This window comes from Oncorhynchus kisutch, linkage group LG15 (genome assembly GCF_002021735.2).
Source record: "Oncorhynchus kisutch isolate 150728-3 linkage group LG15, Okis_V2, whole genome shotgun sequence".
Classification (NCBI taxonomy): domain Eukaryota; kingdom Metazoa; phylum Chordata; class Actinopteri; order Salmoniformes; family Salmonidae; genus Oncorhynchus; species Oncorhynchus kisutch.
The window spans coordinates 19,408,797-19,436,708 of NC_034188.2; the positions used below are offsets into that span (position 1 = coordinate 19,408,797).

A 27,912-nucleotide genomic window follows, 5' to 3' on the forward strand; every position below is an offset into this window, starting at 1 on the left:
TTTCTCTTCTCCTCTGACATTGACTCATGGGGTAACTAAACCACAACTACAGTATCATTTGCACACTGATTAGATAAGCTCATTCCACTCCAGAAATACAAATGTGCATGTAACAGAAATAGCCATTTATTGCATAACAAAATTATATTGTTACAATTTCAAAACAATATTTGAATGAATGATCATTCCTTGAAAAACCTAGGGTTTTCAAGACACTGACATTTCTGTAGAAAACATACAAGTAGGACCTAGTTCATGTTTTTCCTCCTAACATGGCTCATTTACCAAATGAATTTAGCCACATTGAATTTAGATTTAGTAATGACCTTGTGTTAAGAAGCAGCTAATAATCTGTATAAATGTTATGGTTTCATCAATCAATGTAATAATAAAAAACATTGCATTGAGAATAGTTTAGCCAAATGAAAATCCAATTGGACCTTTCTTCCGGTTGTTTCCATAAATTCCGGTTATGACTACATAGAATACAGCTAAGGATGAGATTTATCATTGAACTCCCGCAAGAGTTAGGATTTACGTTTTGAAGCCAGATGAGTCTGAGTTGGATATCGCCACATGCGCAACATCGCAAGACTTCCGGGAATGCTTGAGAACTAGACCAAGCAGACCAGGCCAGGGTTTGGGGTTTATGGAAGACCAAGCAGACCAGGCCAGGGTTTGGGGTCCATGAGAGAAGAGAAATTCTTCCTTAGTTCTCGAAATCTAAAGGCACAACTTATGAGACAATGTCTTAAGTAGTTGAACATGTTATTACTCCAACCAAGTGAAAGTGACACGTTTTCATTTTAGTCAAAAATACCTTTATATTAAAGGAGTCCCTTTGATTTGATGGTATGCACATGCGCAGTTCGGCACATGACGACCGTTAAACCTGATGATGTGTTTCTGCACGAGCTTAGCTAGCCAACGTCGCCATGACATAGAAATCCCTGATCACAGTTGTAGGCTATTGGAGAAGCAGTTTCTGCCTTTTTATTTTAAATACTTTTTTTTACCACACGACCCTGCCAAGCCACGCTGCTTCTTGACACACTGCTCGCTTAACCCGGAAGCCAGCCGCACCAATGTGTCAGAGGAAATACCGTCTAGCTGGCGACTGAAGTCAGCTTGCAATTGCCCGGCCTGCCACAAGGAGTCGCTAGAGGGTGATGGGACAAGGACCTCCCAGCCGGCCAAACCCCTAACCCGGACAACGCTAGGCCAATTGTGCCCACCTCATGGGTCTCCCAGTCGCAGTCGGCAGCGACACAGCATGGGATTTAACCTGGGTCTGTAGTGACACCTCAATCACTAATGCAGTGCCTAAGACTGCTGCGACACTCGGGAGGCCTCATATTGTACTGTATTTGATATCACTTAGATTTTCACAAAAAAACTATCAATATTTCACTGGCGATTGTTGATTTTGGATGAAATATCAGCGTACGATTGCTTGTATGCATAGACACTGCTTCACAATGCTAGCTAGCTTGCAAAATCAACATCTAGGTAAACAAACAGTAGTGGACAATGTATTTAATCACATTTGTCCTATCCTGTAATCGCTCTTGCCACATCAATAAACTACAATGTATCTAATTAAAACGGCAGATATAAAATATAACCAAGCAGTCCTGCTAAATGCCATTGCAACCTAAATGTGGTATTTTCAAATTAAAACCTTGTCCTAATTGTCCACCTGTTATCTGCACATTGCGGTCTTACCTCTAGATAGCCACTGTCAGGGAGGCTAGCTAGCTATCACCACAGGAATGGCTTCAAAACGTAAGTCCAAACTCTTGTTTTAGTTCTATGGTAAATCTCACCGTAGCTGTACTTCATCAAGTCACACCCATTCATTCCAATTGTTGGTGTTCCTGATGCATTCTGGTCTTCCTGTCTGGACTGTGCTCCTATGACAACACCACCTGGAGTCTCTTCTTCACATGACCAGGAAACCGACCAAACACTTTACGTTGATAAGGAACACCTGGATAAGTTTTATACTTCCGTTAAACTACAGTAGAAATGACACATGCTTAATTACTGCTTAATTTCCTTTTCCATTCAATTCAGTTCTTATCTCCCTCTACTTATCTACCTACTAGCAATTTTCCTGTGCACATCAATCTACGAGCAGCACATTGCACTAAACCTTACTAGTGATGGAGGAAAAAAAAATCAATAGTTACATATCGCAATATAGTTTATTATATGGTTACATGAACCTTTTTGCTAGGTAGCGTTAGCTAGCGCTAGTTGGCTGTACCTGTGCCAAAACTCTGGTGTTTTTCATCCTATAGCTTGTTTTCCATCGCCACTTTTATATTTCCCTGACTGATCAAAACTCATGTTCTCATGGCCCTCTGGTGAGCGATATGTCTGGAACATCAAATCGGAGGGGAAAAAAACGCAGTATCGAATCGCAATACATATCGTATCGACACCTAAGTATGGTGATAATATGATAGAGGTGCCTCAGTATGGTGGTGATATGGTATCGTGAGGTCCCTCAGTCTGGTGGTGATATGGTATCGTGAGGTCCCCCAGTATGGTGATATGGAATCTTGAGGTCCCTAAATATGGTGGTAATATGGTATCGTGAGGTCCCTCAGTATGGTGATATGGTATCGTGAGGTCCCTCAGTATGGTGATATGGTATCGTGAGGTGCCTCAGTATGGTGATATGGTATCGTGAGATGCCTCAGTATGGTGATATGATATCGTAAGGTGCCTCAGTATGGTGATATGGTATCGTGAGGTGCCTCAGTATGGTGATATGGTATCATGAGGTCCCTCAGTATGGTGATAATATGGTATCGTGAGGTCCCTCAGTATGGTGATAATATGGTATTGTGAGGTCCCTCAGTATGGTGGTGATATGGTATCGTGAGGTCCCTCAGTATGGTGATAATATGGTATTGTGAGGTCCCTAGCAATTCCCAGGCCTATGCAGTACCCTCTCCACTTTCCTCCTAATAACTCCATGTAGTCATTTGCCCTTTATACAGTATTTACCTAACAGCAGTGGTTCGGTCCCACTCTCTCCTTCCACAGAGGAGGATAGCGGGCGCTGGCGTCTCATCATTGCCATGGTGCTCTCGGAGAAGCCACTGGAGCCGGAGCAGGTGATACCCACACCAAAGCCTGTCACTCCAATCGGAGCACAGTCACCTAGGAGACCAGAGGTGACGCATTACGACATGCCCGTCTAACGCCGACACAGATATCGTCCCAAATGGCACCCTATTCTCTGGCTGCATTCCAACACTTAAGACACACCCTCGCCCCTCAGTGCTCAAATTAAGTGGACACTTCTGATGATGTATCATGACGTCTGACGAGTAAACTTGCAGGGCAAAGGAGGAAGAAATTATTTTTAAATGGACTGCCCTTGGCTGGAAATTCATTCATCCTGCGATGATTGGGTTTTCAGCCAGCGGTAGTTTGTGGGTGCTTTATATGTGCTACAGTCAATTATGATTGCACGTCTACTATAGAACTATTAATGTACGGCTACTGTATGATAGATAGCAAATGAATTAGCTAACTCACGTTGGCCTGCCTAGCTGGAACTTATGAAGGAAAATGTTTTCTACAATTTCCAAAAGCTAAACAAACAAAAACATAATTCATTTTACGAGACGTGTTTGTTCATTAGTAGCACAATTTCTAACTTACTTACATATGTTTTTACTTACACCTTGTATGTTGACTCCATATTGACGTTGAGGTTTCGGCTGACTTTTCTTAGTGAATGTACAATCATCGCTAATTGAATTATGGGGTGTTTCAGCCCCAACATAATTGTATACTCGCAAACTTAGGTTTAGGTTGCAAACTTCCCTTTCCTGGCTAATAATTTGGACCAACAACAAATATGGCCGTGGGGTTTCCCCCAAGGGCATAAGGCGAGGGTAAGTGGACAAGGGTGTCTTTTATGAGTTGAACCGCAGCCTCTGTCTAATGCACTACTTTGAACCAGGGCCAATGGGGACGATGACACATTCTGCCTCTGCCTTTAACCTCCACTTTCCTCAAAGGCTGTAATAATAAATAATGAATTCCAACAACACGAGGCTATATGAACACGCACCGAAAAATCTAAAACAATATTTACAATGTACATAATACTTATAGATCCCCCTGCACTGGACACCTGTCCTGTCATTTGTTGGCTAGACACATGAGTACACAGTACTATTGCGGTCACCTGGGTGAGGTCCTTTCCCAGTCTTCATGTGGCAGGTGAAATCCATGGGAGTGAACAATCGCTTCATGGGTGTGTCTGACTAGAAAACAAATAGCTGCTTTCAAGTCACATGTTAAAAGAAAAATGATACTATTTGAGCAAACACACCTAGATAAATAGTGGTAATATGGAACCTACACTACAGTAATCCAAGCTAAAACAAGGATAATAATCTATTATGTTACCATAATTACCATGGCATTGCACAAAAAGGTAGACAGCTTTTATTTATTTAGCCCTTATTTAACCAGGTAAATGAACCCTCTACAGACTAAGCCTTACTGTAACGAGTGCACTGAGAGTCAGGAAGCAAGTTCAATGACCACGAAACACAAACAGCGCACCGACATGAAGACATGAGTCAATAACACCTGAGGAAAGAACCAAGGGGAGTGACAGATATAGGGAAGATAATCAAGGAGGTGATGGAGTCCAGGTGAGTGTTAAGAGGTGCATGTGGGCAAGACGATGGTGACAGGTGTGCGGGATAATCAGCAGCCTGATGATCTAGAGGTCGGAGAGGGAGTATGCGTGACACTTACTGCTATTAGCCCACATAAACGTGTTGAATAACATTTTCACTACATGGAACGAAAGATAGTCCCCCCCCAAAAAAAATCAGTCCTACTGATAGATATAAAAACCTAATTCTTTTACATGTATTTAACCCCTTATTCTTGCCACTAAACTGTCTCCACATATACTTCCATTCATTTTTTAAACTGGTACCGGGGGACCTTCAGACAAGTCTTGTGAGCCCTGTGGGCGTCCTAGAGTAAAACAACCGACATGTACGTGTCCGTGACAGTCTCGTATTTGTGTGTAGCCCAAACTGTTCAGACGCTACAGACATAACTTGACAGATCGGCTGTACCTCAGAGTAAAACGGAGAACACCATCGTGTTTGTGAGAGTCTCATCTTTCCATAGAGGGGTCGTATGCTACATCATAGTCTGACAAACACCGCTCTAGCTCTGCCACCTTTCACCTCAGATGCAGAAGTGAAATATCGGCGGATGTGGTGGATAGAGACGCATCCAATGCAAAAAATCTCTAACTTAAATTGACAGATTTTAATGGGGATGTTTTTATTATGCTAATTAGATTTCCACAGGGGTGCAGACATCGATTCTAGGGGGCATTAAGAACACATTCTCTTTTCCAATAACGAGTTGACCAAGGTCGAGCAATAATCCACGCTGCAAAGCATACAGCTTTGTACCCTTGATATAATGATAAGGGCATCTGTTATGCAACAGACAGTAATACAATCTCTTCTACTGCCACTCCCACAGACAACCCCACCACGCCACCACTGTGTGTGTGTGTGTCTCGTACCCGGAGTATGTGTGTGGTGTTGGGACGAGACAGGGACTCCAACAGCAGAGTGGGCTCTCTGAGGAGTGGAAGGATGGAGATGGGTACAGTGGTATGTCCTCCTTGCAGAATCCTCCGCCTGAGCTGTGAGAGAGAGCGAGAGATATAAAGCCCTTGAATTGAATTGAGAGAGAGAGACCAAAGTTCACTTGCCCTACAGCAGCACACACCTGCTCTTTGTACTGGAAATACGTATGTTTGCAAGGTCAGCCAAGCCAACACATATTTGCTTTCCATGTCCATGCAAATGCAAGAAGCGGAATCAATATGGTCATTTACGTTCGGTCAGAATGACAAGTAATTTAAAAGACATGTCATCATTACCCATTTATTATGGTATTCAGGCAAATGTAATTTACTATAACCTGCATTAGAATTGACACATTGATATACTAACTTCCTGCACTGACATTTGAGTATATTGACGAAACAGTAGGTCACCTGGTACCTGCATGGGTGCAGCAGTACACACTGAGGTTTCCAGCTCTGATTGGTCAGCATGGAGGAGGGGGAGGAGCCTCTGGTTCTGTATTGAACTGAGGATTGGGGACGGCTGTCCTTCTGTCACTGTGGTCCTACAGTACAAACCAGGACAATTACAGCCTTGTTATGATAGTTGGACGGCAGGTAGCAATGGGGCCAGTAACTGAAAGGTTGCTGGTTCAAATCCCAGAGTCAACTGGGTGAAAAATCTTTCGGTATGGCTATGAGCAAGTCACTTAACCCTAGCTGCTCTGGATAAGAGAGTCTGCTAAATGATGTAACACTTCTCTAGAACAAAACTGCAATTTTATTATTTGACCTAAAAATGTAAATATTACCATAACCAAGTCCTAATCATTTAATGTAGTTGCATATACCAATTATTATTGTGTTGCAATTAAACATCAGCCTAGCTTACTTATTAATATATACAGTAGATATCTCACAGTCTGGTTCCTCTGATGACCTGATGTCTGGGGACAGTGTGTCTGGGGCTGAGGCAGCTCCTGGCCCTGCCCCTGGAGCTGGTACTTCTGGAGGTGGAGCTGGGTCTGGAGCAGATATGGAGCCTGGGCAGGGGCATGCCTCGCTGGGCTGGGCCTGGGGCTCTGTGGGAGGGCGTACTACATGCTCTCCTGGATGGAGACATAGTGGGGGCTGGAGCTCTGCTGGGTCTGTCCTCCAGATCACAACTACAGAAAAGTTTTTAAAAAGTAGTGACATTACTTAAAGTCATACCAGTGTGTCAATTTCTTTTCTAATCTATTTTAGATGTTGGAGTTCTTATTTGTACTCATCTCAAAGCCTAACAGAAAGGCTGCATCCCAAATGGTACCCTGTCCAGCCCCAAAGAGAAACAGGAATGGTTTTGTTTGTTCAGGATCAGACCCAAGCTTATAGCTGGGGATTCAGACAGACTTACTGAGACTTCTCTGCAAATCCATGTTGTCTTTGTTGAAGAGGCTTAGCTTGGATTGTCATAACACCATTTAAATTAATCTTGAAGGTACTTGATACCTGAGAGGCCTAGAAAAAAAAGAAGTAAATAAATATAGCTCAAGGCTTGTTTTAAGGGGGCCTTGGCTCTTCTTTTGAGGCCATTGTAATAATTGTATTTGAGATAAATGTTAATTCAATTGAATGGTGTTGTTGCCATAAGTGCACGAGCTCCTCTAGAGAGTCAATGGCAGCAGCTGACACTGTTTTGGTGGCTGGCAGACTTCTCACCTGTGTACTGGGGCAGCAGTTGGACCACAGCAGCATGCTACGTGTGTTGGAGCCCCTGGAGAGAGGGACACGCTGACATTTACTGTTGATGTGAGGAGAGGGATCACCCAAGACTCCACCAAGAGCCTCCAAAACTCCTCTGTGACCTGCTCCACCTCCGGTAAAAACAAAATACTTTGATTCTTAACTAGGACCCAGAGTTTATCCTGGCCAGGTCAAGTGATCAGGTCTAACTCCTAGCCCAATTCATAACACAGCATAACAAAAGCCATTAGTTATAACAGAGTTGGTGTGCAGTACCATGATTGCTGTGTATAATAGGCATATCATCATTGGTATTCATGTAGTTCTATGGCAGCTCTGTAATACAGTGGTTTGTAGATAGACAGACCAGTGATTTGTCTCTGCCAGTGTTTGTGGAGGAGCTCCCCCAGAGAGTTCACCACCTCCCTCCACATGTCATCAAAGGCCTCGTCAGCCACGGCATCCCTGATACAGGTGTGGGGAGACACAGGGGGTACCCCGGATCTCCCTGCTGCCCCCACAGATCCCGAGACTCCTCTCTGACTCACCCACTCATCCTCCCTGGGGAGAAAACACTGACGTCACGACACACTGGAGCAATAAGGCCCTCGTTCCACCACAGGCTTGCACACAGACACACGCACACTCCCTCTCTCTCTCTCCCACAGGCTGTTACATGCTTCCACATAATCTTGAAATATTATGCTTAGAAAGTAAAGTTCAAATGCCTTACATGTCTTTGGCATCATAGGCAAGAAATTCCTCCATCCTTCCCTCTGCCTCGTAGACCTCTTCTTGTAGTAGGGATGAGTGATCACAGAGAGAGTGGGAGAGAGGGGTTGCCCCCTGCAATGTGCAGGGAGTTGGGGAAAGACCGTGACCTTCAACACATAACCTGCAGTCAGGAAAGCAGATTATTATGAGTACAGTGCCTTGCAAAAGTATTCATCCCCTTGGCATTTTTCCTATTTTGTTGCATTACAACCTGTCATTTAAATAGATTTTTATTTGGATTTCATGTAATGGACAGACACAAAATAGTCCAAATTGGTGAAGTGAAGAAAAAAAACTTGTTTCAAAATATTCAAAAAAATTCAAAATGGTGGTGCAGTGGTGCATGCATATGTATTCACCCCCTTTGCTATGAAGCCCCTAAATAGATCTGGTGCAACCAATTACCTTCAGAAGTCACATAATTAGTTAAATAAAGTCCACCTGTGTGCAATCTAAGTGTCACATGATCTTAGTATATATACACACACCTGCTCTGAAAGGCCCCAGAGTCTGCAACACCACTAAGCAAGGGGTTCCACCAAGTAAGTGGCACCATGAAGACCAAGGAGCTCTCCAAACAGGTCAGGGACAAAGTTGTGGAGAAGTACAGATCAGGGTAGGGTTATAGAAAAATATCAGAAACTTTGAACATCCCACGGAGCACCATTAAATCCATTATTTAAAAATGGAAATAATATGGCACCACAACAAAGCTGCCAAGAGAGGGTGGCCCACCAAAACTCACAGACCAGGCATTGAGGGCATTAATCAGTGGCAACAAAGAGACCAAAGATAACCCAGAAGGACATGCAAAGCTCCACAGGGGAGATTGGAGTATCTGTCCATAGGACCACTTTAAGCCGTATACTCCACAGAGCTGGGATTTACAGAAGAGTGTCCAGAAAAAAAGCAATTGCTTAAAGAAAAAGCAAACACGTTTGATGTTCACCAACAGGCATGTGGGAGACTCCCCAAACATATGGAATAAGGGATTCTGGTCAGATGAGACTAAAATTGAGCTTTTTGGCCATCAAGGAAAACACTATGTCTGGCGCAAACCCAACACCTCTCATCACACCTGCCAGGTTGCAGTTGTAAATGAGAACTTGTTCTCAACTAGCCTACCTGGTTAAATGAAGGTGAAATAAAAAGAAATAAATAAACCCCGAGAACTCCATCCCCACAGTGAAGCATGGTGGTGGCAGCATCATGCTGTGGGGATGTTTTTCATCGGCAGGGACTGGGAAACTGGTCAGAATTGAAGGAATGATGGATGGCACTAAATACAGGGAAATTCTTGAGGGAAACCTGTTTCAGTCTTCCAGAGATTTGAGACTGGGACAGGGGTTCACCTTCCAGCAGGAAGCATAATGCTAAAGCAACACTCGAGTGGTTTAAGGGGAAACATTCAAATGTCTTGGAATGGCCTAGTCAAAGCCCAGACCTCAATCCAATTGAGAATCTGTGGTATGACTTAAATATTGCTGTACACCAGTGGAACCCATCCAACTTGAAGGAACTGGAGCAGTTTTGCCTTGAAGAATGGGCAAAAATCCCCGTGGCTAGTTGTGCCAAGCTTATAGAGACATACCCCAAGAGACTTGCAGCTGTAATTTCTGCAAAAGGTGGCGCTACAAAGTATTGACTTTGGGGAGTGAATAGTTATGCACGCTCAAGTTCTGTTTTCTTGTTTGTTTCACAAGAAAAAAATATTTTGCATCTTCAAAGTGGTATGCATGTTGTGTAAATCAAATGATACAAAATCATTTTAAATCCAGGTTGCAAGGCAACAGAATAGGAAAAATGCCAAGGGGGTGAATACTTTCACAGGCCACAGTATACCTATTTCAGACAGAATTCATGCTATGTTGCCAGTAAAAAAATATGTCACTGTTTATATACCAAAGGTATTTTTCATTGTAATGACCCACATTGTAATGACCCAAGCGGAGCCTTCAGAGGGTTACGAAACAATGTGAAGTACAATAGGTCTTCACAGAACATAGGGCTATTTACATTGATGTCAAAATATTTACCCCTGATACTAACCTAGGTCGAGCGTCCTACTGGAAGCTAAATAGCTCCTTGTTAAATAATGATATAATTCAGTTTGAGGTTAAACCTCTGCTCTCACACTTTTGGGAAAGAGCTTGTGAAGAACAATCTTATCGCACGAACTGGGAGCTCTTTAAATTTGAAGTGGCCAAAGACCTTAGGAAATCTGGTAGTAATCTTGCTAAGACCAGAAGAGCTGAGGAGGAAAAGGTGATCATTAAGATAACTTCCCTTTCTCAGAGGTCCCCAGCCGGCCTCTCAGGGGAGTAGAACATGGAACTGATTGAGTTACAAAATAATCTGGATAATAAATACACACACACATATATATGATTAAATAAACTGGATAATATATATGATTAAATAAACTGGATAATATATATAGATTAAATAAACGGGATAATATATATAGATTAAATAAACTGGATAATATATATGATTAAATAAACTGGATAATATATATGATTAAATAAACTGGATAATATATATAGATTAAATAAACTTGTCACGCCCTGGTCTTAGTATTTTGTGTTTTCTATATTTATTTGGTCAGGCCAGGGTGTGACATGGGTTTATTTTGTGTTGTGTTTATGTATGGGGGTTTTTCATAGGTTTTGGGATTGTGGCTTAGTGGGGTTTTCTAGCAGAGTCTATGGCTGCCTGAGGCGGTTCTCAATCAGAGTCAGGTGATTCTCGTTGTCTCTGATTGGGAACCATATTTAGGTAGCCCAGGTTTCACTGTGTGTTTGTGGGTGATTGTTCCTGTCTCAGTGTGTTTGTATTCACCAGACAGGCTGTATTAGGTTTTCACATTTCCGTTTGTTGTTTTTGTATTTGTTTGTATTTTCATTCATTAAACATGTATCGAACTAACCACGCTGCATTTTGGTCCGACTCTCCTTCGACGGAAGAAAGCCGTAACAAAACTGGATAATATATATAGATTAAATAAACTGGATAATATATATGATTAAATAAACTGGATAATATATATGATTAAATAAACTGGATAATATATATGATTAAATAAACTGGATAATATATATAGATTAAATGAACTGGATAATATATATGATTAAATAAACTGGATAATATATATGATTAAATAAACTGGATAATATATATAGATTAAATAAACTGGATAATATATATGATTAAATAAACTGGATAATATATATAGATTAAATAAACTGGATAATATATATGATTAAATAAACTGGATAATATATATAGATTAAATAAACTGGATAATATATATAGATTAAATAAACTGGATAATATATATAGATAAAAAGCAGAAGGAGCCTTTATTAGATCTAGGAAAAAATGGCTTGATGAGGGAGAACAGAATTCATCCTATTTCATTCTACAAATAACACTATCCATCATTTAAACATTGATGGTGTTATTACAGATGAGCAAACAAGACTTGCTAACTACTCTAGCAATTTTTACTTAACATTAATAAATGTGAACCTACGACTGTCAAATATTGTGTGACACCCTCATATTATGGTATGCCAGTGAAAGAAGCGCTTAGATATTTAGGCATAACCATTAATAAGGATTAGAAGTCTAGAGGCTTACTAAATGTTAACCCTCTTATTAAAAAACCCAGAAGAAGCTAAATCAATGTCTACAGAGGGGTGTATCTTTAAAAGGAAGAGTCCTAATAACCAAGGCTGAAGGTATCTTTTTTATCTTGGGGGTAAAATAAGCAAAGACATAGACCAGATGCTTTTCAACTTTCTGTGGAGAAACCGAACTGTTGTAATGAACACTTATGAGTATGGCGGGCTGAATTATCTGGACTTTACTACCTTAAATAATACTTTTAAAATCAATTGGATAAATTAATTCCAAATAAGACCCCCTTCTATGTGGAAATGTATTCCTCATCATGTCTTCTCTACTTTTGGTGCCCTTAACTTCATGTTGGTTTGCAATAATATTGACACATTTCCAGTGAAACTCTGCTTTTTGTACTGTACCTCCTAGCCCAAATGTCCTTTGTATATTCTTTATATAAACAGTTGAAGTCAGAAGTTTACATATACCTTAGCCAAATACATTTAAACTCAGTTTTTCACAATTCCTGACATTTAATCCTAGTAAAATTTCCCTGTCTTGGGTCAGTTAGGATCACCACTATTTTAAGAATGTGAAATGTCAGAATAATAGTCGAGAGAATGATTTATTTCAGCTTTTATTTCTTTCATCACCTTCCCAGTGGGTCAGAAGTTTACATAAACTCAATAAGTATTTGGTAGCATTGCCTTTAAATTGTTTAATTTGGGTCAAACATTTCGGGTAGCCTTCCACAAGCTTCCCACAAGAAGTTAGGTACATTTTGGCCCATTCCTCCTGACAGAGCTGGTGTAACTGAGTCAGCTTTGTAGGCCTCTTTGCTCGCACATGCCTTTTCAGTTCTGCTCACAAATGTTCTATTGGATTGAGGTCAGGGCTTTGTGATGGCCACTCCAATACCTTGACTTTGTTGTCCTTAAGCCATTTTGCAACAACTTTGGAAGTATGCTTGGGGTCATTGTTCATTTGGAAGGCCCATTTGCGTCCAAGCTTTAACAACATCCGGTGAAATTGTGGGGTGCACAATTCAAATAAATACTCGTAATATAAACCATTCATGAACATACAAGTATCTTATATAATTTAAACGCTTACATTATTGTTAATCTAACTGCGTTGTCCGATTTACAATAGACTTTACAGCGAAAGCATACCATGCGATTGTCTGAGGACGGCGCCCACATCAACATATTTTCAACCAGCACAGGCTTCAGAAAATTACAAATAGCGATGAAATAAATCACTTACTTTTGAAGATCTTCCTCTGTTTGCAATCCCAAGGGTCCCAGCTACAACATGAATGGTCGTTTTGTTAGATAAAATCCTTCTTTATATCCCAAAAAGTCAGTTAGTTGGCGCCATCGATTTCAGTAATCCACTCGTTCAACATCGACTCGTTAAAAGGAGTCCAAAAAGCTACCACTAAAATTCGTCCAAACAAGTCAAACGACTTTTCTATTTAATTCTTAGGTTCTCTAAAATGTAAATAAACTATAATATTTCATACAGAAAGTAGTATGTTAAATAGGAAAGCAAAATTAGTAAGCGCGCCCTCTCCCTCGCGCGCCGAAAGACTGATATTGTTCCGGTGCTCTCTTCACCAAATCTCCAAATTCTTGCTTGTTTTTCAAAAGACAAGCCTGAAACCTTCAATAAAGACTGTTGACATCCAGTGGAAGCCATAGGAATTGCAATCTGGGAGTCGGAATTACATAGGGCCCATAGCTTTCAATTGTATGAGCCTGGGACCTAAAAAAAACAATATCTGGTTGGTTTTTCTTTGGATTTTCATTTGCCATATCAATTCTGTTATAGTCTCAGATATTATTTTAACAGTTTTAGAAACTACTGTTTTCTATTCAATGCTACCGATTATATGCATATCCTGGCTTCTGGGCCTGAGTTACAGGCAGTTTACTTGGGGCACATCAGTCAGGCGGAAATTCAGGAAACTAGACCCTATCCTTAAGAAGTTCTTACTGACTGATGTCTTGAGATGTTGCTTCAATATAGCCACATAATTTTCCTACCTCATGATGCCATCTATTTTGTGAATTGCACCAGTCCCTCCTGCAGCAGACCAAAGGACATTTCTCCAGAAAGTACGATCTTTGTCCCCATGTGCAGTTGAAAACCGTAGTCTGGCTTTTTTATTGTGGTTTTGGAGCAGTGGCTTCTTCCTTACTGAGCGGCCTTTAAGGTTATAGGACTCATATGGATATAGATACTTTTGTATCTGTTTCCTCCAGCATCTTCACAAGGTCCTTTGCTGTTGTTCTGGGATTGATTTGCACTTTTCGCACCAAAATACATTCATCTCTAGGAGAGAGAACGCGTCTCCTTCCTGAGTGGTATGATGGCTGCGTGGTCCCATGGTGTTTATACTTGCGTACTATTTTTTTTGTACAGATGAACGTGGTACCTTCAGGCATTTATAAAGTGCTCCCAAGGATGAACCAGACTTGTAGAGGTCTACAAAAAAAATTCTGAGGTCTTGGCTGATTTCTTTTGATTTTCCAATGATGTCAAGCAAAGAGGCACTGAGATTTAAGGTAGGCCTTGAAATACATCCACAGGTACACCTCAAATTTACTCAAATGATGTCAAGTAGCCTATCAGAAGCTTCTAATGCCATGACATAATTTTCTGGAATTTTGAAAGCTGTTTAAAGGCACAGTCAACTTAGTGTATATAAACTTCTGACCCACTGGAATAGTGATACAGTGAATTATTAGTTAAATAATCTGTCGATAAACAATTATTGGAAAAATGACTTGTGTCATGCACAAAGTAGATGTTCTACCTGACTTGCCAAAACTATAGTTTGTTAACAAGAAATGTGTGGAGTGGTTGAAAAACGAGTTGTAATGACTCCAACCTAAGTGTCTGTAGACTTCCCACCTCAACTGTACCTGTGTTACCCATGTACTTATTGTATTGATTTGTTGTTAATAAAAAATATGCACTTTTTTTGTTGCTAAAACAATAAAATAAAAAGCTGGGACAAGTTTTCAGAGGCATCGAAGGATTTTTTGTAAGAAAATACCACAACCATGACTGTGTCTCGATGTGGGTTTTCATGTACCACATTTTTTACTCCCTGCCCCAAACAGAAGGCACTGTATAAGGCAGACAGTATGGTAAAGAAAGTCAGGTTTTGATATAAAAGGGATTTTAGTTAGTTATGGTCTGAGAAAACATCAAGGTTGTTTAAATCTTTCAGAGTTCATCATGACGTGTACTTGGATTAGGTCTTTTGGCATTTCTCCTTACTAGATCATTTCTAGATCATTGTTTTGGATCACCTTTGAAAGCATACTGTGCTACCACTTGCATTGTATTCATACCATACTACAGTATGTGTATTTATGCAGCCAGACAGTCATTCTCCCACTAGTCTGGCTCCCTCACTGAATCCTGAACAAACAAGGCTGTAATAGGTGTGTTTAAGTAGGTGTGTTTAATAAGGTAAATCCTCGTTTGGAATTGATTAGTAAACAAACAACTGTGTTGCCTGGAGACAGACTGCCTGGATGTTATTCCCAGAACCATGGCAGATTGCTCATTATTTCATCTGTCCCTTAGCTGCCACAGAGCTCACCTCCACAACACACACCTGAACACACAACCATAATGCCACTCCTCCAAAATTCTCATGTCTGCTCTGTTGCCATGGGAAACCAACTGAAGCACCGTGAGATGTTAGCGCCATGTTGTTGTTTTTGTGTAGTATACACAAGGAGCCAGGCCTTACTCTCCAGAGTTCTCCCTCTTGTCCACACACGGGGGCAGCACTGCACTCCCTCTCCCTCCACTGGCCTCCACTCTCCTGTGAACGTACTGAAACCCTTCCTGATTGGGCGACTCCAGCTGATTACCCAGAATTCTGTGAAGGAAAGACAGAAACAATATAAGAAAGTATTGGAAAGAGACACAGAGGGAGAGCCAATTCAAATAAACACTTTCACATGAAGGACTTTATTTGCATCCCAACTGGCACCCTATTCCCTATGTAAGTGCACTACACTTGACAGGGGCCCATTGGGTAAAGAAGTGCATTATAGATAGGCATTTGGGACATGGCCATGCTGTTGGTGTACCTGAGGTGTGGGGAGTGTCCGGTCCACTCCTGACACTCCTCCTGCAGTCCCAGGGAGCTGCTGTTCACCCTCCCTTCATACAGCAGCTCGTCCACATCACTGAATAGCTGACGCACACGCTGGGTGTTCACTCTGTCAAACTCCTGAACACACCACAGGAGGCACACACTCACAAGACCTTCTATACTGCAAAGGGCTCTGTGTGTGTGTGTGTTTTTATTTATTTTAATTTTACCTTTATTTAACTAGGCAAGTCAGTTAAGAACAAATTCTTATTTTCAATGACGGCCTAGGAACAGTGGGTTAACTGCCTGTTCAGGGGCAGAACGACAGACTTGCCAGCTCGGGAGTTTTGAACTTGCTACCTTCCGGTTACTAGTCCAATACTCTAACCACTAGACTACCATGTGTGTGTGTGTGTGTGTGTGTGTGTGTGTGTGTGTGTGTGTGTGTGTGTGTGTGTGTGTGTGTGTGTGTGTGTGTGTGTGTGTGTGTGTGTGTGTGTGTGTGTGTGTGTGTGTGTGTGTGTGTGTGTGTGTGTGTGTGTGTGTGTGTGTGTGTGTGTGTGTGTGTGTGTGTGTGTGTGTGTGTGTGCGTGCGTGTGTGCGTGCGTGTGCGCGCTCATACATCATATCTCCATGAGTAGAGAGAGCTCTGTTCAGTAGAGAGGCCTGTATCACAGCTCTGAGTCTCAGACCAGCAGGTGAGGAGTCTCTCAGGGGTCACTCCTCCACAGGAAGACTGGTACAAAGACAACTCACTAGAGGAATACATTAGCATCAGAGAAGACCTCACCCATACTGGTTGCATCCCAAATGGCACTCTATTCCCTATATAGTGCACAACTTTTGACCAAGGGCTCTGGTCAATAGTAATGGTCAAAGGTAGTGCACTATAGAGGGAATTAGGGTGCCATTGGAGAAGCAGACCTGGTTGTCCATTATGAAACAAGTCGTTATATAAAATGTAACTTATGGCTATCTGTTAAATCTACTGTTAAAACATTTACTACTGATTTCTATCATTGGAAAATTACAACGTAACACATGATTGATTTGAAGCACAGTACCTTAGCTGACTTGCAATGGCCACTCCTTGACTGCCTCGGGTGAAGAGGGAAGGGTTTGAGAAAATGCTCTTCTCGCTGACCAGCTTTTTCCTGGAACAAATGCAAAGAAAAGCTGTCAATGTTTAAATGTTTTTGCTTTGCGGGGAAGTATAGTAGGTAGATGGAAGGCAGATGAGGAAGTTCCATACCTATGTGATTATCTTGCATACATTATACATAACACATACACCACATAACAGTCAAGTCACACCTGATACGTCACCTCCATGCTTACCTGATGAGTGACAGTGCCAAACAGATGTCCCGTTCAAAAGGACACCAGCAACATTAGCACGATGATGGTAACAAACCCTCACCCAGCCCGTACAACAGCACCCCAGCCAGCTTTCTTCCACTGACTGACTACCCCCCTAATCCCCCTGCTAGTTATGACATTAATAATTCAACCTGAACAAGGCACGGTAATAAATATGCCGACAATTACATGCCTGAATGAGTTAGTCTACTACTTCATCTTTTGTTGTTTGTTTGAAATAAAGATGGATAGACAGAATTAGACATTGAAATATATATTTTAAATTCATATCCACATGTCATATTGTTTCAATTTCTTGCATAATATGTCCCTGGATTTCCATTTAAATGTCTCTTGTACACAATGTAATCTGAGGAGAGAATAGCACAAACTGGTGTGAGGTAAATGTACACTGTCTGATAATGCCATTTCCAGTCCCTGCTGAGTTTTTGGCTGGGATAATGAACAGTGTGTCCTGACACTATTGCAACATACACAGCATGCTACAAATATTACAATGAATTATGTCATAGAGCAATGGAACTGTTAAACCGCTGAAAAGTCATTACAAGATGGAAACTGAAACCAAATCAGTGCTGGACTTGGACTGAAATAGGTGCTGGGACTCATTTTGGGTGCTGGTACTATTTATATTCAGGTGCAGGAGCTCCACAAATACTTTGTGTAGCTCCTATAAAGAGGAACAGGAGCTCAAGCTGTGGAAAATGTCAGGTGCCAGTTCTCAACTCCGGTGATCTCCTGCCCAAGTCAAGCACTGAACCAAATGTCATTGAAACTAGACGCCATCAGGTGATACAGATGAATGGAGTGGAGATAAATGTCTCAAATATGCATTTGTTATAATCAATTAACTATAGCTTCCTTACAAAAAAAACACGACTTACCCTATGACGATGAGTGCCCTGCCCCTGCTGTGTTCCGCTAGCCTACAGTAGTCCGTGTGGAGCGGGTGGACCAGCAGTGGGAGGCTGGAGCCAGGCAGGGCCCCCAGGTTGAGGGAAACACCCTGGGTAACGGCAGCTGCAGGCATCTACTCTCCCTCCCTAGAGGTGCCTGGAGCCAAAGAGCCAGGGGTTGTCCACTGCCTCCTCCTCAGCTGTCTGACCTGGCTGTCCACCCCAGCACTCTGCCCGGCACACCTCAGCCCACACTCACGCATCTCCAGCCAAAGGTTCCTCCTCCCCCGCCTCCTCTCTGGCTGGTACAGTAAAGGTCAAAGCAAACCCCAGGGTGCTGGTCACGCACAAGGTGACGATCTTCTCATCTTCCTCCCCGCCTCCGACGCCCCCCCTTCAGATCACCGGATGACTCTGATACCTTCTTACGGTCTGACCATGGTTGAAACTCCCTGCTGACGTCTCTCCTCTCTTTCTCTATCCCTCCCTCCCCTCCCTCTCCTGTCTATCCCTCTCCTCCCTCTCATCTATCCCTCCCTCTCCTCCCGTCTACTCCTCCCGTCTATCCCCCTCCTCCTATCCCTCCCCCTCCTCCCGTCTATCCCTCCTCCCCTCCCTCTCCTGTCTATCCCTCCCGTCTATCCCCCTCCTCCCATCTATCCCTCCCCCTACTCCCGTCTACTCCTCCTGTCTATCCCTCCCTATCCTATCCCTCCTCTTCCTGTCTATCCCTCCCCCCCCCGTCTATCCCTCCCCTCCCCTGTCTATCCCCTCCCTCCCATCTATCCCTCCCCTCCCATCTATCTCTCTCCTCCAGTCTATCCCTCCCCCTCCCCCTCCCTCCCGTCTATCCCTCCCCTCTCGTCTATCCCTCCCCTCTCGTCTATCACCTTCTCCCATCTATCCCTCTCCTCCCTCCCCTACTCCCATCTATCCTGCCCCTTCTTCCTCTCTCTCCCCCTTCCTACTCTGTCTCTTCTATGTCTATTGGTCTGCTGGGGACAGGCAGTTCAGTGATTCATTAGTTGCATGCACGTGCACACACACAGACACAGACACACACACTTACTAGTACACCATATCACTGCTATGTCTCCTGTCTGGCATCCAGGGACTGTCTTCATCTCTCTTCCTACCTTTTCCTGTTTTGTTTCCACTCATCTCTCTCTCTCATTCTTTTCTCCCTGAATCCTTCTCCATCCCATAGCAACAAATGCTATCCATACATCTTTCTCTCCGTTTCCTTATTTCCTTGGCTCCCACAGCAACAGTTGAGCCCCAGTGAGTGGAAAACCGGGTTGGTCCCACCTGTGGTTCAGTAGAGCGTTCATGTGGAAAAACCACACCTTGCTATCTTTGTCATTCTCTCCCCCTGGGCAGAGAGTCTAGCAGAACAATGAAACTGCTGTCCTCATCATGTTTCTATAAGCTCGTTCATTAAAATAATAAATGCACAGAGGAAAAGATGCATGTGGGGGAAAGCTTCATTTCCGCAAAAATAATCCAACTTAACTTGAATTTGAGGGGGATCCTGTATACTTCCTGTAAACACCACACACTACCACCCTCTAGTAAACAAGAACAAAAGCCCTCCTGTGTGGTATGGATGGCAAAGGAAAACTAATTAGCGAGAGAGTGATGCAGGCGGCTTAACGGTTGGTGGAGGTCAAAGAGGAGGGTGGACGTCCCAGCCAGACAGCTCACATTTCCCTCACAGAGCAAATGCCAAACCAGCCGAACACAACCCAGCCAACACATGCTCATCAAACTTTCAGCAACAGCACGGGTACAGAAAGGCCCACCTAATTGAAATGGAGTCGTTTTCTCCCAGGCCTTTGTGAGGCAACAATAGTACAGTGATTTCATAGGGCTTGAGCAACCATCCCTGTGAGATCTCTGCTGCTCCATATCTGCTTTTCTGTCAATTGAGTGACCACCAAGGTTATTATAGTAAATGAAAACGAAAAGTAAATCATGAAAAAACTATTCAGTAAACTGAAATAAAATGATTAACAAACCGGTTTGAAAAACTAAAACTATACTGAAACTATTATCTTTGACTCTAAAACCATTCAAATAAAATAAAAACCAAAATGAAGTATTTTCAGTTTTTTTAGGGGGCAAAAATCAAATGGGGTTTTCAAGGTTTTTTTCTGATTGGGTTTTCAAACTTCTTAATCTGGCGAGTCACATTAACACTGACTTTGTCATTTAAAAGGTAGACTCAGCAAGATGGCGTCAAAATAAACATGTATCTAACCCCCATATCACACACTCACAAACTGAAATTATAATAGTATGTGTGTACATTGTACAATCAATTAGTGAGAGAGCGCCTCAAATATTACATTTCTTTGTATACAGTATATCCACCGTCCACATAAATCCCTGCAAATCTGTTCTTGTTTCAGTCATGTCTTTGGTCACGTTCGCATGGTTATACAAAGACTCCCTAATGCGTGACAATAGAGCCTCCCACAGTGCAGGCGACGGCTGCATGGTGCAGCTGGTGAGAAGCAACTGCAGAAACTGGCAGTCAAAACGTCATGTCCTTTAATTGCATGATATTTGAAAAGTACATGTAGGTGTAAAGGATGTCACGCTGCTTGCTTAGTGAGTACCACTTCCTCATGATTCGGCTCACACCGAGGCTCGACCCCAGGACCTCTGCCTTGCTAGCACTAGTGACCGGCCTTCTGAAGTGTGTTACCAGTCTGCGCCAGGCTAAAAGCTAGCAATTCTCTGGTGGGGACACTTCAGGCTGCGGAGTATGTTTTACACATCCCCATGTGCTACGCAGTCCTCAGTCTGAATGCAACACTCCTTGAAAAGCGGTAACCGACGATGGTCATCAACTTGGCAAAAATGATCCGCTCGAAAGCGGCCATTGAGATGAGTACGATGCAAGGCTTTCCTGGGAATACCTGGGATATGTGCATTTACCAGTGGAGGCTGCTGAGGGGAGAACGGCTCATAATAAATGTCTGGAATGGAGAAAATGGAATGGTATCAAAAACATGGTCTTCATATGTTTGATACCATTCCATTACACTGCATTCCAGCCATTATAATGAGCTGTCCTCCCCTCAGCAGCCTCCACTGCACAGCACACTGTTACAATGTTACAACAGGACCAAAACAGCTGAGAAGTTTGCTCCTGGTTTTTCAGGAAATGTATCCACTACTACTAGTTTACTTGGTGGAGCTACATCTCCTGTCATTTCTCTGAGTCTACCTTTAAAGATAACGTAACCTATGACCTGACCCATCACCTTATGCATTACTGTCCAAGTAGCTTGGCGGTTAGAAGCATTGAGCCATTAACCGAAAGGTTGCTGATTTGAATCCCTGAGAAGGCAAGGTGGATAAATCTGCCATTCTGCCGTTGAGCAAGGCAACTAACTAACCCCCTGCAACAACATACTGCTTTCCAGTCAACGTCGATTAAGGCAGCGGAAGACATATTTCGCTTGAATGCATTCAGTTGCGCAACTGACTAGATATCCTTCCCTTCACAGTGGCAAAATGTGACATCACAAAAAATATACAACACATAAATGCCTCTCACCCATAGGCTACTTTCTGTTAATGTGCATCATGTGATTTTAACCAATTATGAGTAGGCGGTGCCTAATAATTCCCTTCTAATTGTCTACTAATTGGTTGTTGATGTCATTGGAAACACTTATCTTCCTCTCTTTTTGACTGGCGTGTTGCTGGAAATGATGAATATGAACATTTTTGAAATTTCCCTTTAAAAGTTCAGAACCCTCATTCTCTATTCTTTTCACAAGAGGTCACTAAAATATCATTTATCAAACTGCTGGAGTGTCACTTTGCCTAACCCCTATGCATTACTTTACCACACAAAATATAGCAGACATACTACTGCCGTGATTTCACTTTAATCCATATTCATGCAATGGCTACAACTGAGAGACTATTTAACAACAATTATAAACTGGATGGTTCGAGCCCTGAATGCTGATTGGCTGACAGCAGTGGTATATCAAACCGTATACCACAGGTATAACAAAACATTTAGTTTTACTGCTCTAATTAGGTTGGTAACCAGTTTATAATACGTAGCAATAAGACACCTCTGGCGTTTGTGATATATGGCTAAGGGCTGTTGTCGTCGTGCATAATAATAATAATAATTCTATCCCTTAGCAAGGTATATTGGCCTTACACCACATACCCTCGGGCCTTATTGCTTAAAAGTATAGCCCGCATTAACGTTCTTTTCAAATCAAATTACGTGAATGCAATAGCAGTCCCTCGTCTCATTATCTGAGACAGAGGTACTCAGGGGGTATTTAAGCCGTAACTATGCCTTAACCATGCTGTCAGGGTAGATGGAGCAATTAGATATAGCTGTGGCAAAGGAAAGACTACACCTTGATTCTCTGACATTGGCCCTGTATTAATTAGTCATATCAAGATGCCATTGAGGGACAAATGGAGCAGACCAGTTGATGAGGAAATTAAAAAAGGGGTCAGAAGACATCTGCACATTATACGTTTTTTTTCATTAACCTCCATAGGCGGCAGTGCTTGACTTTGAACGGAAAGTGTCTGGCGAACGAGATAAGAAGTTCTATCAACTTTACATTAAACAACAAATACTTACACAGTGGAAGGTGAGTATCACAACATTTTAAATAGTTCCACAAAGCAAAAGTATTTCCAACTTTTGGTTGTGATAAATCAGAAGAAAAAAAAGCTTAAAATTATGCATTTAGGGAATCTTACTTTGAACTGTCATCCTTCTGTTGCATCGGTTGCAGTCTGCTTGTGCTCGGCCTCTTCCATTGATACTGATCTCTGTCAAGCAGGAACCATTTGTCGGAGTTAAGATACATTATTTCTAACAAACACTCCATGGGCTATGGAGCCTGCAGATCCTTTATATGCGTTGTCTGTGCCTGGACCGTCATGAAAAAAGCCTAAACTCGTCCTAGTCCCTACTTTCAACTGATCCCAGGTCGGCTCGGTTTCGGAGACGTAAACTATGAATGGAAATGCGACCGCAGCCTCGCATCCCAAATGAACTGAGCCTGGCAGCACGTGTGCCTGCCAGATGCAGGTGGTTGCTACGCCAAACAAATGTGGGGAATCTGATTGGACCAAGGAACTTCGCTACTGTATCAGGCTTTGATCTAGCCTACTACATCAAAGACTTTCACTGAATGTATTGTATTCCTGCATTGCATTCAATATGTTAGTTATAACCAAAGTAAAATAGGACCATGTTGGTAGGCGATAAAACAGACGAGTTACAGTGCCTTCTGAAAGTACTCAGACCCTTTGAGTTTTTCCACGTTTTGTTACCTTAGTCTTATTCTAAAATGTATTACAAATAAATACATCCTCAGCAATCGACACAAATTATAGCAATCACAAAGCGCAAACAGGTTTTTAGACATTTTTGCAAATGTATTAAAAATCCAAATGTAAAATAGCTTATTTTTATAAGTATTCAGACACTTTGCCATGAGACTCGAAATTGAGCTCAGGAGCATCCTGTTTCCATTTATTCATGTTGAGATGTTTCTACAAATTCATTGGAGTCCACCTGTGAAATTCAGTTGATTGGACATGATTTGGAAAGGCACACGTAGAGGTCTGTCATTTTTATCATAGGTACACTTCAACTGTGAGAGACGGTATCTAAAACAAAAATCCAGAAAATCACATTGTATGATTTTTAAGTAATTAATTTGTATTTTATTGCATGACATAAGTATTTGATACATCAAAAAAGCAGAACTTAATATTTGGTACAGAAACCTTTGTTTGTAATTACAGAGATCATACGTTTCCTGTAGTTCTTGACCAGGTTTGCACACACTGCAGCAGGGATTTTGGCCCACTCCTCCATACAGACCTTCTCCAGATCCTTCAGGTTTCGGGGCTGTCGTTGGGCAATACTCCAAAGATTTTCTATTGGGTTCAGGTCTGGAGACCGGAGACTGGCTAGGCCACTCCAGGACCTTGAGATGCTTCTAACGTAGCCACTCCTTAGTTGCCCTGGCTGTGTGTTTCGGGTCGTTGTCATGCTGGAAGACCCAGCCACGACCCATCTTCAATGCTCTTACTGAGGGAAGGAGGTTGTTGGCCAAGATCTCGCGATACATGGCCCCATCCATCCTCCCCTCAATATGGTGCAGTCATCCTGTCCCCTTTGCAGAAAAGCATCCCCAAAGAATGATGTTTCCACCTCCATGCTTCATGGTTGGGATGGTGTTCTTGGGGTTGTACTCATCCTCCTTCTTCCTCCAAACACGGCGAGTGGAGTTTAGACCAAAAAGCTCTATTTTTGTCTCATCAGACCACACTACCTTCTCCCATTCCTCCTCTGGATCATCCAGATGGTCATTGGCAAACTTCAGACGGGCCTGGACATGCGCTGGCTTGAGCAGGGGGACCTTGCGTGCGCTGCAGGATTTTAATCCATGACGGCGTAGTGTGTTACTAATGGTTTTCTTTGAGACTGTGGTCCCAGCTCTCTTCAGGTCATTGACCAGGTCCTGCCGTGTAGTTCTGGGCTGATCCCTCACCTTCCTCATGATCATTGATGCCCCACGAGGTGAGATCTTGCATGGAGCCCCAGACCGAGGGTGATTTATCGTCATCTTGAACTTCTTTTCTAATATTAATTAATAATTTTCTAATAATTGCACCAACAGTTGTTGCCTTCTCATCAAGCTGCTTGCCTATTGTCCTGTAGCCCATCCCAGCCTTGTGCAGGTCTACAATTGTATCCCTGATGTCCTACACAGCTCTCTGGTCTTGGCCATTGTGGAGAGGTTGGAGTCTGTTTGATTGAGTGTGTGGACAGGTGTCTTTTATACAGGTAACGAGTTCAAACAGGTGCAGTTAATACAGGTAATGAGTGGAGAACAGGAGGGCTGCTTAAAGAATAACTAACAGGTCTGTGAGAGCCGGAATTCTTACTGGTTGGTAGGTGATCAAATACCTATGTCATGCAATAAAATGCAAATTAATTACTTAAAAATCAAACAAAGGACAACAGCATTTCACCAATCAGGCCTTTATGATAGAGTGGCCAGACGGAAGCCACTCCTCAGTAAAAGGCATATGACAGCCCGCTTGGAGTTTGCCAAACGACACCTAAAGATTCTCAGATCATGAGAAACAAGTCTCTGGTCTGATGAAATCAAGATTGAACTATTTGGCCTCAATGCCAAGCGTCACGTCTGAAGGAAACCTGGCACCATCCCTATGGTGAAGCATTAGTGGTGTCAACATAATACTGTGGGGATGTCTTTCAGCGGCAGGGACTGGAAGACTAGTCAAGATGGAGGCAAAGAATGAACGGAGCAAAGTACAGTGAGATTCGTAATGAAAACCTGCTCTAGAGCGCTCAGGACCTCAGACTGGAGCGAAGGTTGACCTTCCAACAGGACAACAACCCTGTGCACACAGCCAAGGCAACACAGGAGTGGCTTTGGGTCAAGTCTCTGAATGTCCTTGAGTGGCCCAGCCAGGGCCCGGACTTGAACCCGATCAAACATCTCTAGAAACATGAAAATAGCTGTGCAGCAATGCTCCCCATCCAGCCTGACAGAGCTTGAGAGGATCTGCAGAGAAGAATGGGAGAAACCCTCCAAATACAGGTGTGCCAAGCTTGTAGTGTCATACCCAAGAAGACCCGTGGCTGTAATCGCTGCCAAAGGTGCTTCAACAAGTTACTGAGTAAAGGGTCTGAATACTTATGTAAATGCCATATTTCAGCTTTATTTTTAATACATTTGCAAAATGTTCTACACCTGTTTTTGTTTTGTCTTTATGGGGTATTGTGTGTAGATTAGACAAAAGCAATTTAATACATTTTAGAATAGGGCTGTAACCTAACAAAATGTGGAAATAGTGAAGGGGTCTAAATGCTCTCCGAAGGCACTGTATGTATTATAACTTTTAGGGTAGACCTATGTATAGTCTGAATTATATCATTTTACTTTTTATTTTAGCCAATGTGGAAGAATATAAGGCAGACCCAAAACCAAACAACCTCTGCATTTACTGTTAATGGTTTAAACAGTAGCCTACCTAAAAATGATATGCAGCCATATGACCACCAGGGGGAGCTATAGAGCTTTCTGTGTTTGCAAACATTGCAGCAAGTTGGTGGCAGAACGAGGTGGGGTTCTTCTGGAATCCCAGCAAAAAAAAGCCTCTATTTACATGTTGTTTATGAGTGCATTTCACACCACCTTTGGATTATAATCGGATTTTAAGGCTCTTGTGAATGTCCTGCTTAATATAATGTTTGTGTCATCATCGCAAATCCCCTGCGTTATACTTAAAAAACACTTCCACCAGTAAAATGGCTCTTTGGCTAGCTTTTGCTACAGCCTATATCAATGAGCGTTAGCATTCTAGCAAACAACTGCTGCATCCTAAATAGTTATTTTGCTAAGATCACAAACAAATATAATCTTAGCGACTGTTCAAGCAAGAATCAAAACATAATTGTAAGCGTATGAGGACCCCCCTCCCCAAAAAAGTTATTTTGTTTAGAAGTAATAAAAAATACAATCTAGGCTGTTGAATGGGTGCAGATGGCCAAACCATCATACTACCACCATGCATGCTAGTTGGTCTGAGGTTCTTACTCTGGAATGCTGTGTTTGGTTTTCGCCAGACCTAATTGGACCCATCTCGTCCAAAAAGTTGACTCAAGATTGCCAAGAAGCTGGATGATCATCAAGACTCTTAGAAGATTTTTCTATGGACCGATAGGAGTATAACTTTTTGGGACCTGGATGACTTGCCTTAATAGAAGGAACTATGAATTATGCTCGGTATGAGAGAATCCTATAGGTGAATGTCAGGCCATCCATCTGTGAGCTGAAGCGCAGCTGGGTCATGCAGCAAGACAATGATCCAAAACACACAATCAAGTCTACATGAAAATTGCTAAAAAGCAACACATTTGAAGTTTTGGAATGGCCTAGTCAAAGTCCAGACCTAATCCCAATTGAGATGTGGCAGGACATGAAACGAGCAGTTCATGCTTCAAAACCCACAAATGTTGCTGTGTTAAAGCAGTTCTGCGTGGAAGAGTGGGATAAAAATTCCTCCACAGCGACGTGAGAGACTGATCAACAACTACAGGAAGTGTTTGGATGTGGTCATTGCAGCTAAAGGTGGTACAACCAGTTATTGTGTGTAAGGGGGCAATTACTTTTTCACACAGGGGCATTGGCTGTTGCATAACTTTGATTATGAAAAAATGTGAATATGTAGGTCATTGTTGTATTTGTTAACTCACGTTCCCTTTATCTAATATTAGGTTTTGGTTGAAGATCTGATAACATTCAGTATCAGAAACATGCAAAAGTAGAGAACATTAGAAAGGAGGCAAAAACTTTCTCACAGCACTATATCCTTGACTCAGGTAGGATCCCCTGGAGGGAGGTGCAGCAGTGGGAGAGAGACCCCCTCCCCCTCTCTGGTCCTTCAGAGTGCCTAAGTGACAGGCTTATTTATGTGGGCAGGTATAAATAGTGACAGAGGAGCCGTCCAAGCCAGCCGAGCCAGGCTGAAGCTAGCTGTGAATCTTGCCGCCGGGGAGGTGGAGATGTGAGATGGATGGTTTCACCATGGGGGGGGGGGGGGGGGGAAGGTCATGGTGAAATCAATACAGCCATAACTCAGCCCTGGGGAGGATCCCTACTGCTCCCTCCCTTTCAGGTGTTGCTGCCTGGCCTGAGTGGCCTCCC

The 27,912-nt window shown here is 42.5% G+C and overlaps 1 protein-coding gene across 3 annotated transcripts; it reads right to left on the minus strand.

The window, feature by feature from the left end:
- Positions 1-106: 106 nt before the first annotated feature.
- fam149a (family with sequence similarity 149 member A) lies at positions 107-23,177 on the minus strand. Of its 3 annotated transcripts, none has more exons than XR_002257223.2 (15): positions 18,149-18,601; positions 16,949-17,038; positions 16,507-16,639; positions 15,880-16,022; positions 15,534-15,665; positions 8,097-8,258; positions 7,731-7,924; positions 7,340-7,494; positions 7,035-7,138; positions 6,559-6,804; positions 6,071-6,204; positions 5,591-5,713; positions 4,214-4,292; positions 3,019-3,174; positions 107-1,990 (listed from the first exon to the last, which is right to left on the minus strand). XR_002257223.2 is itself a non-coding variant. In XM_031789808.1 (15 exons), the coding sequence occupies exons 1-15, from the start codon at positions 23,044-23,046 to the stop codon at positions 1,914-1,916; spliced, it is 2,052 nt and encodes a 683-aa protein (XP_031645668.1). In that variant the 5' UTR covers positions 23,047-23,177; the 3' UTR covers positions 107-1,913. The 3 variants fall into 3 exon arrangements, 2 of the variants coding, with proteins under 2 accessions (XP_031645668.1, XP_020357677.1); XM_031789808.1 differs by lacking the exon at positions 18,149-18,601 and adding an exon at positions 22,916-23,177 and having other exon boundaries at positions 6,078-6,204; XM_020502088.2 differs by having other exon boundaries at positions 6,078-6,204; positions 18,149-18,598.
- Positions 23,178-27,912: the final 4,735 nt, after the last annotated feature.

What these genes read in the sequence shown, in the direction of transcription:
- fam149a (XM_020502088.2), bottom strand. Translation starts at nt 18,294, where the DNA reads ATGCCTGCAGCTGCCGTTACCCAGGGTGTTTCCCTCAACCTGGGGGCC. An exon ending in GGACACTCCCCACACCTCAG is followed by an intron (nt 15,666 to 15,879) that starts GTACACCAACAG and finishes TTTCCTTCACAG; the next exon opens with AATTCTGGGTAATCAGCTGG. An exon ending in ACACCACACACATACTCCGG is followed by an intron (nt 4,293 to 5,590) that starts GTACGAGACACA and finishes TTTGTTTTCTAG; the next exon opens with TCAGACACACCCATGAAGCG.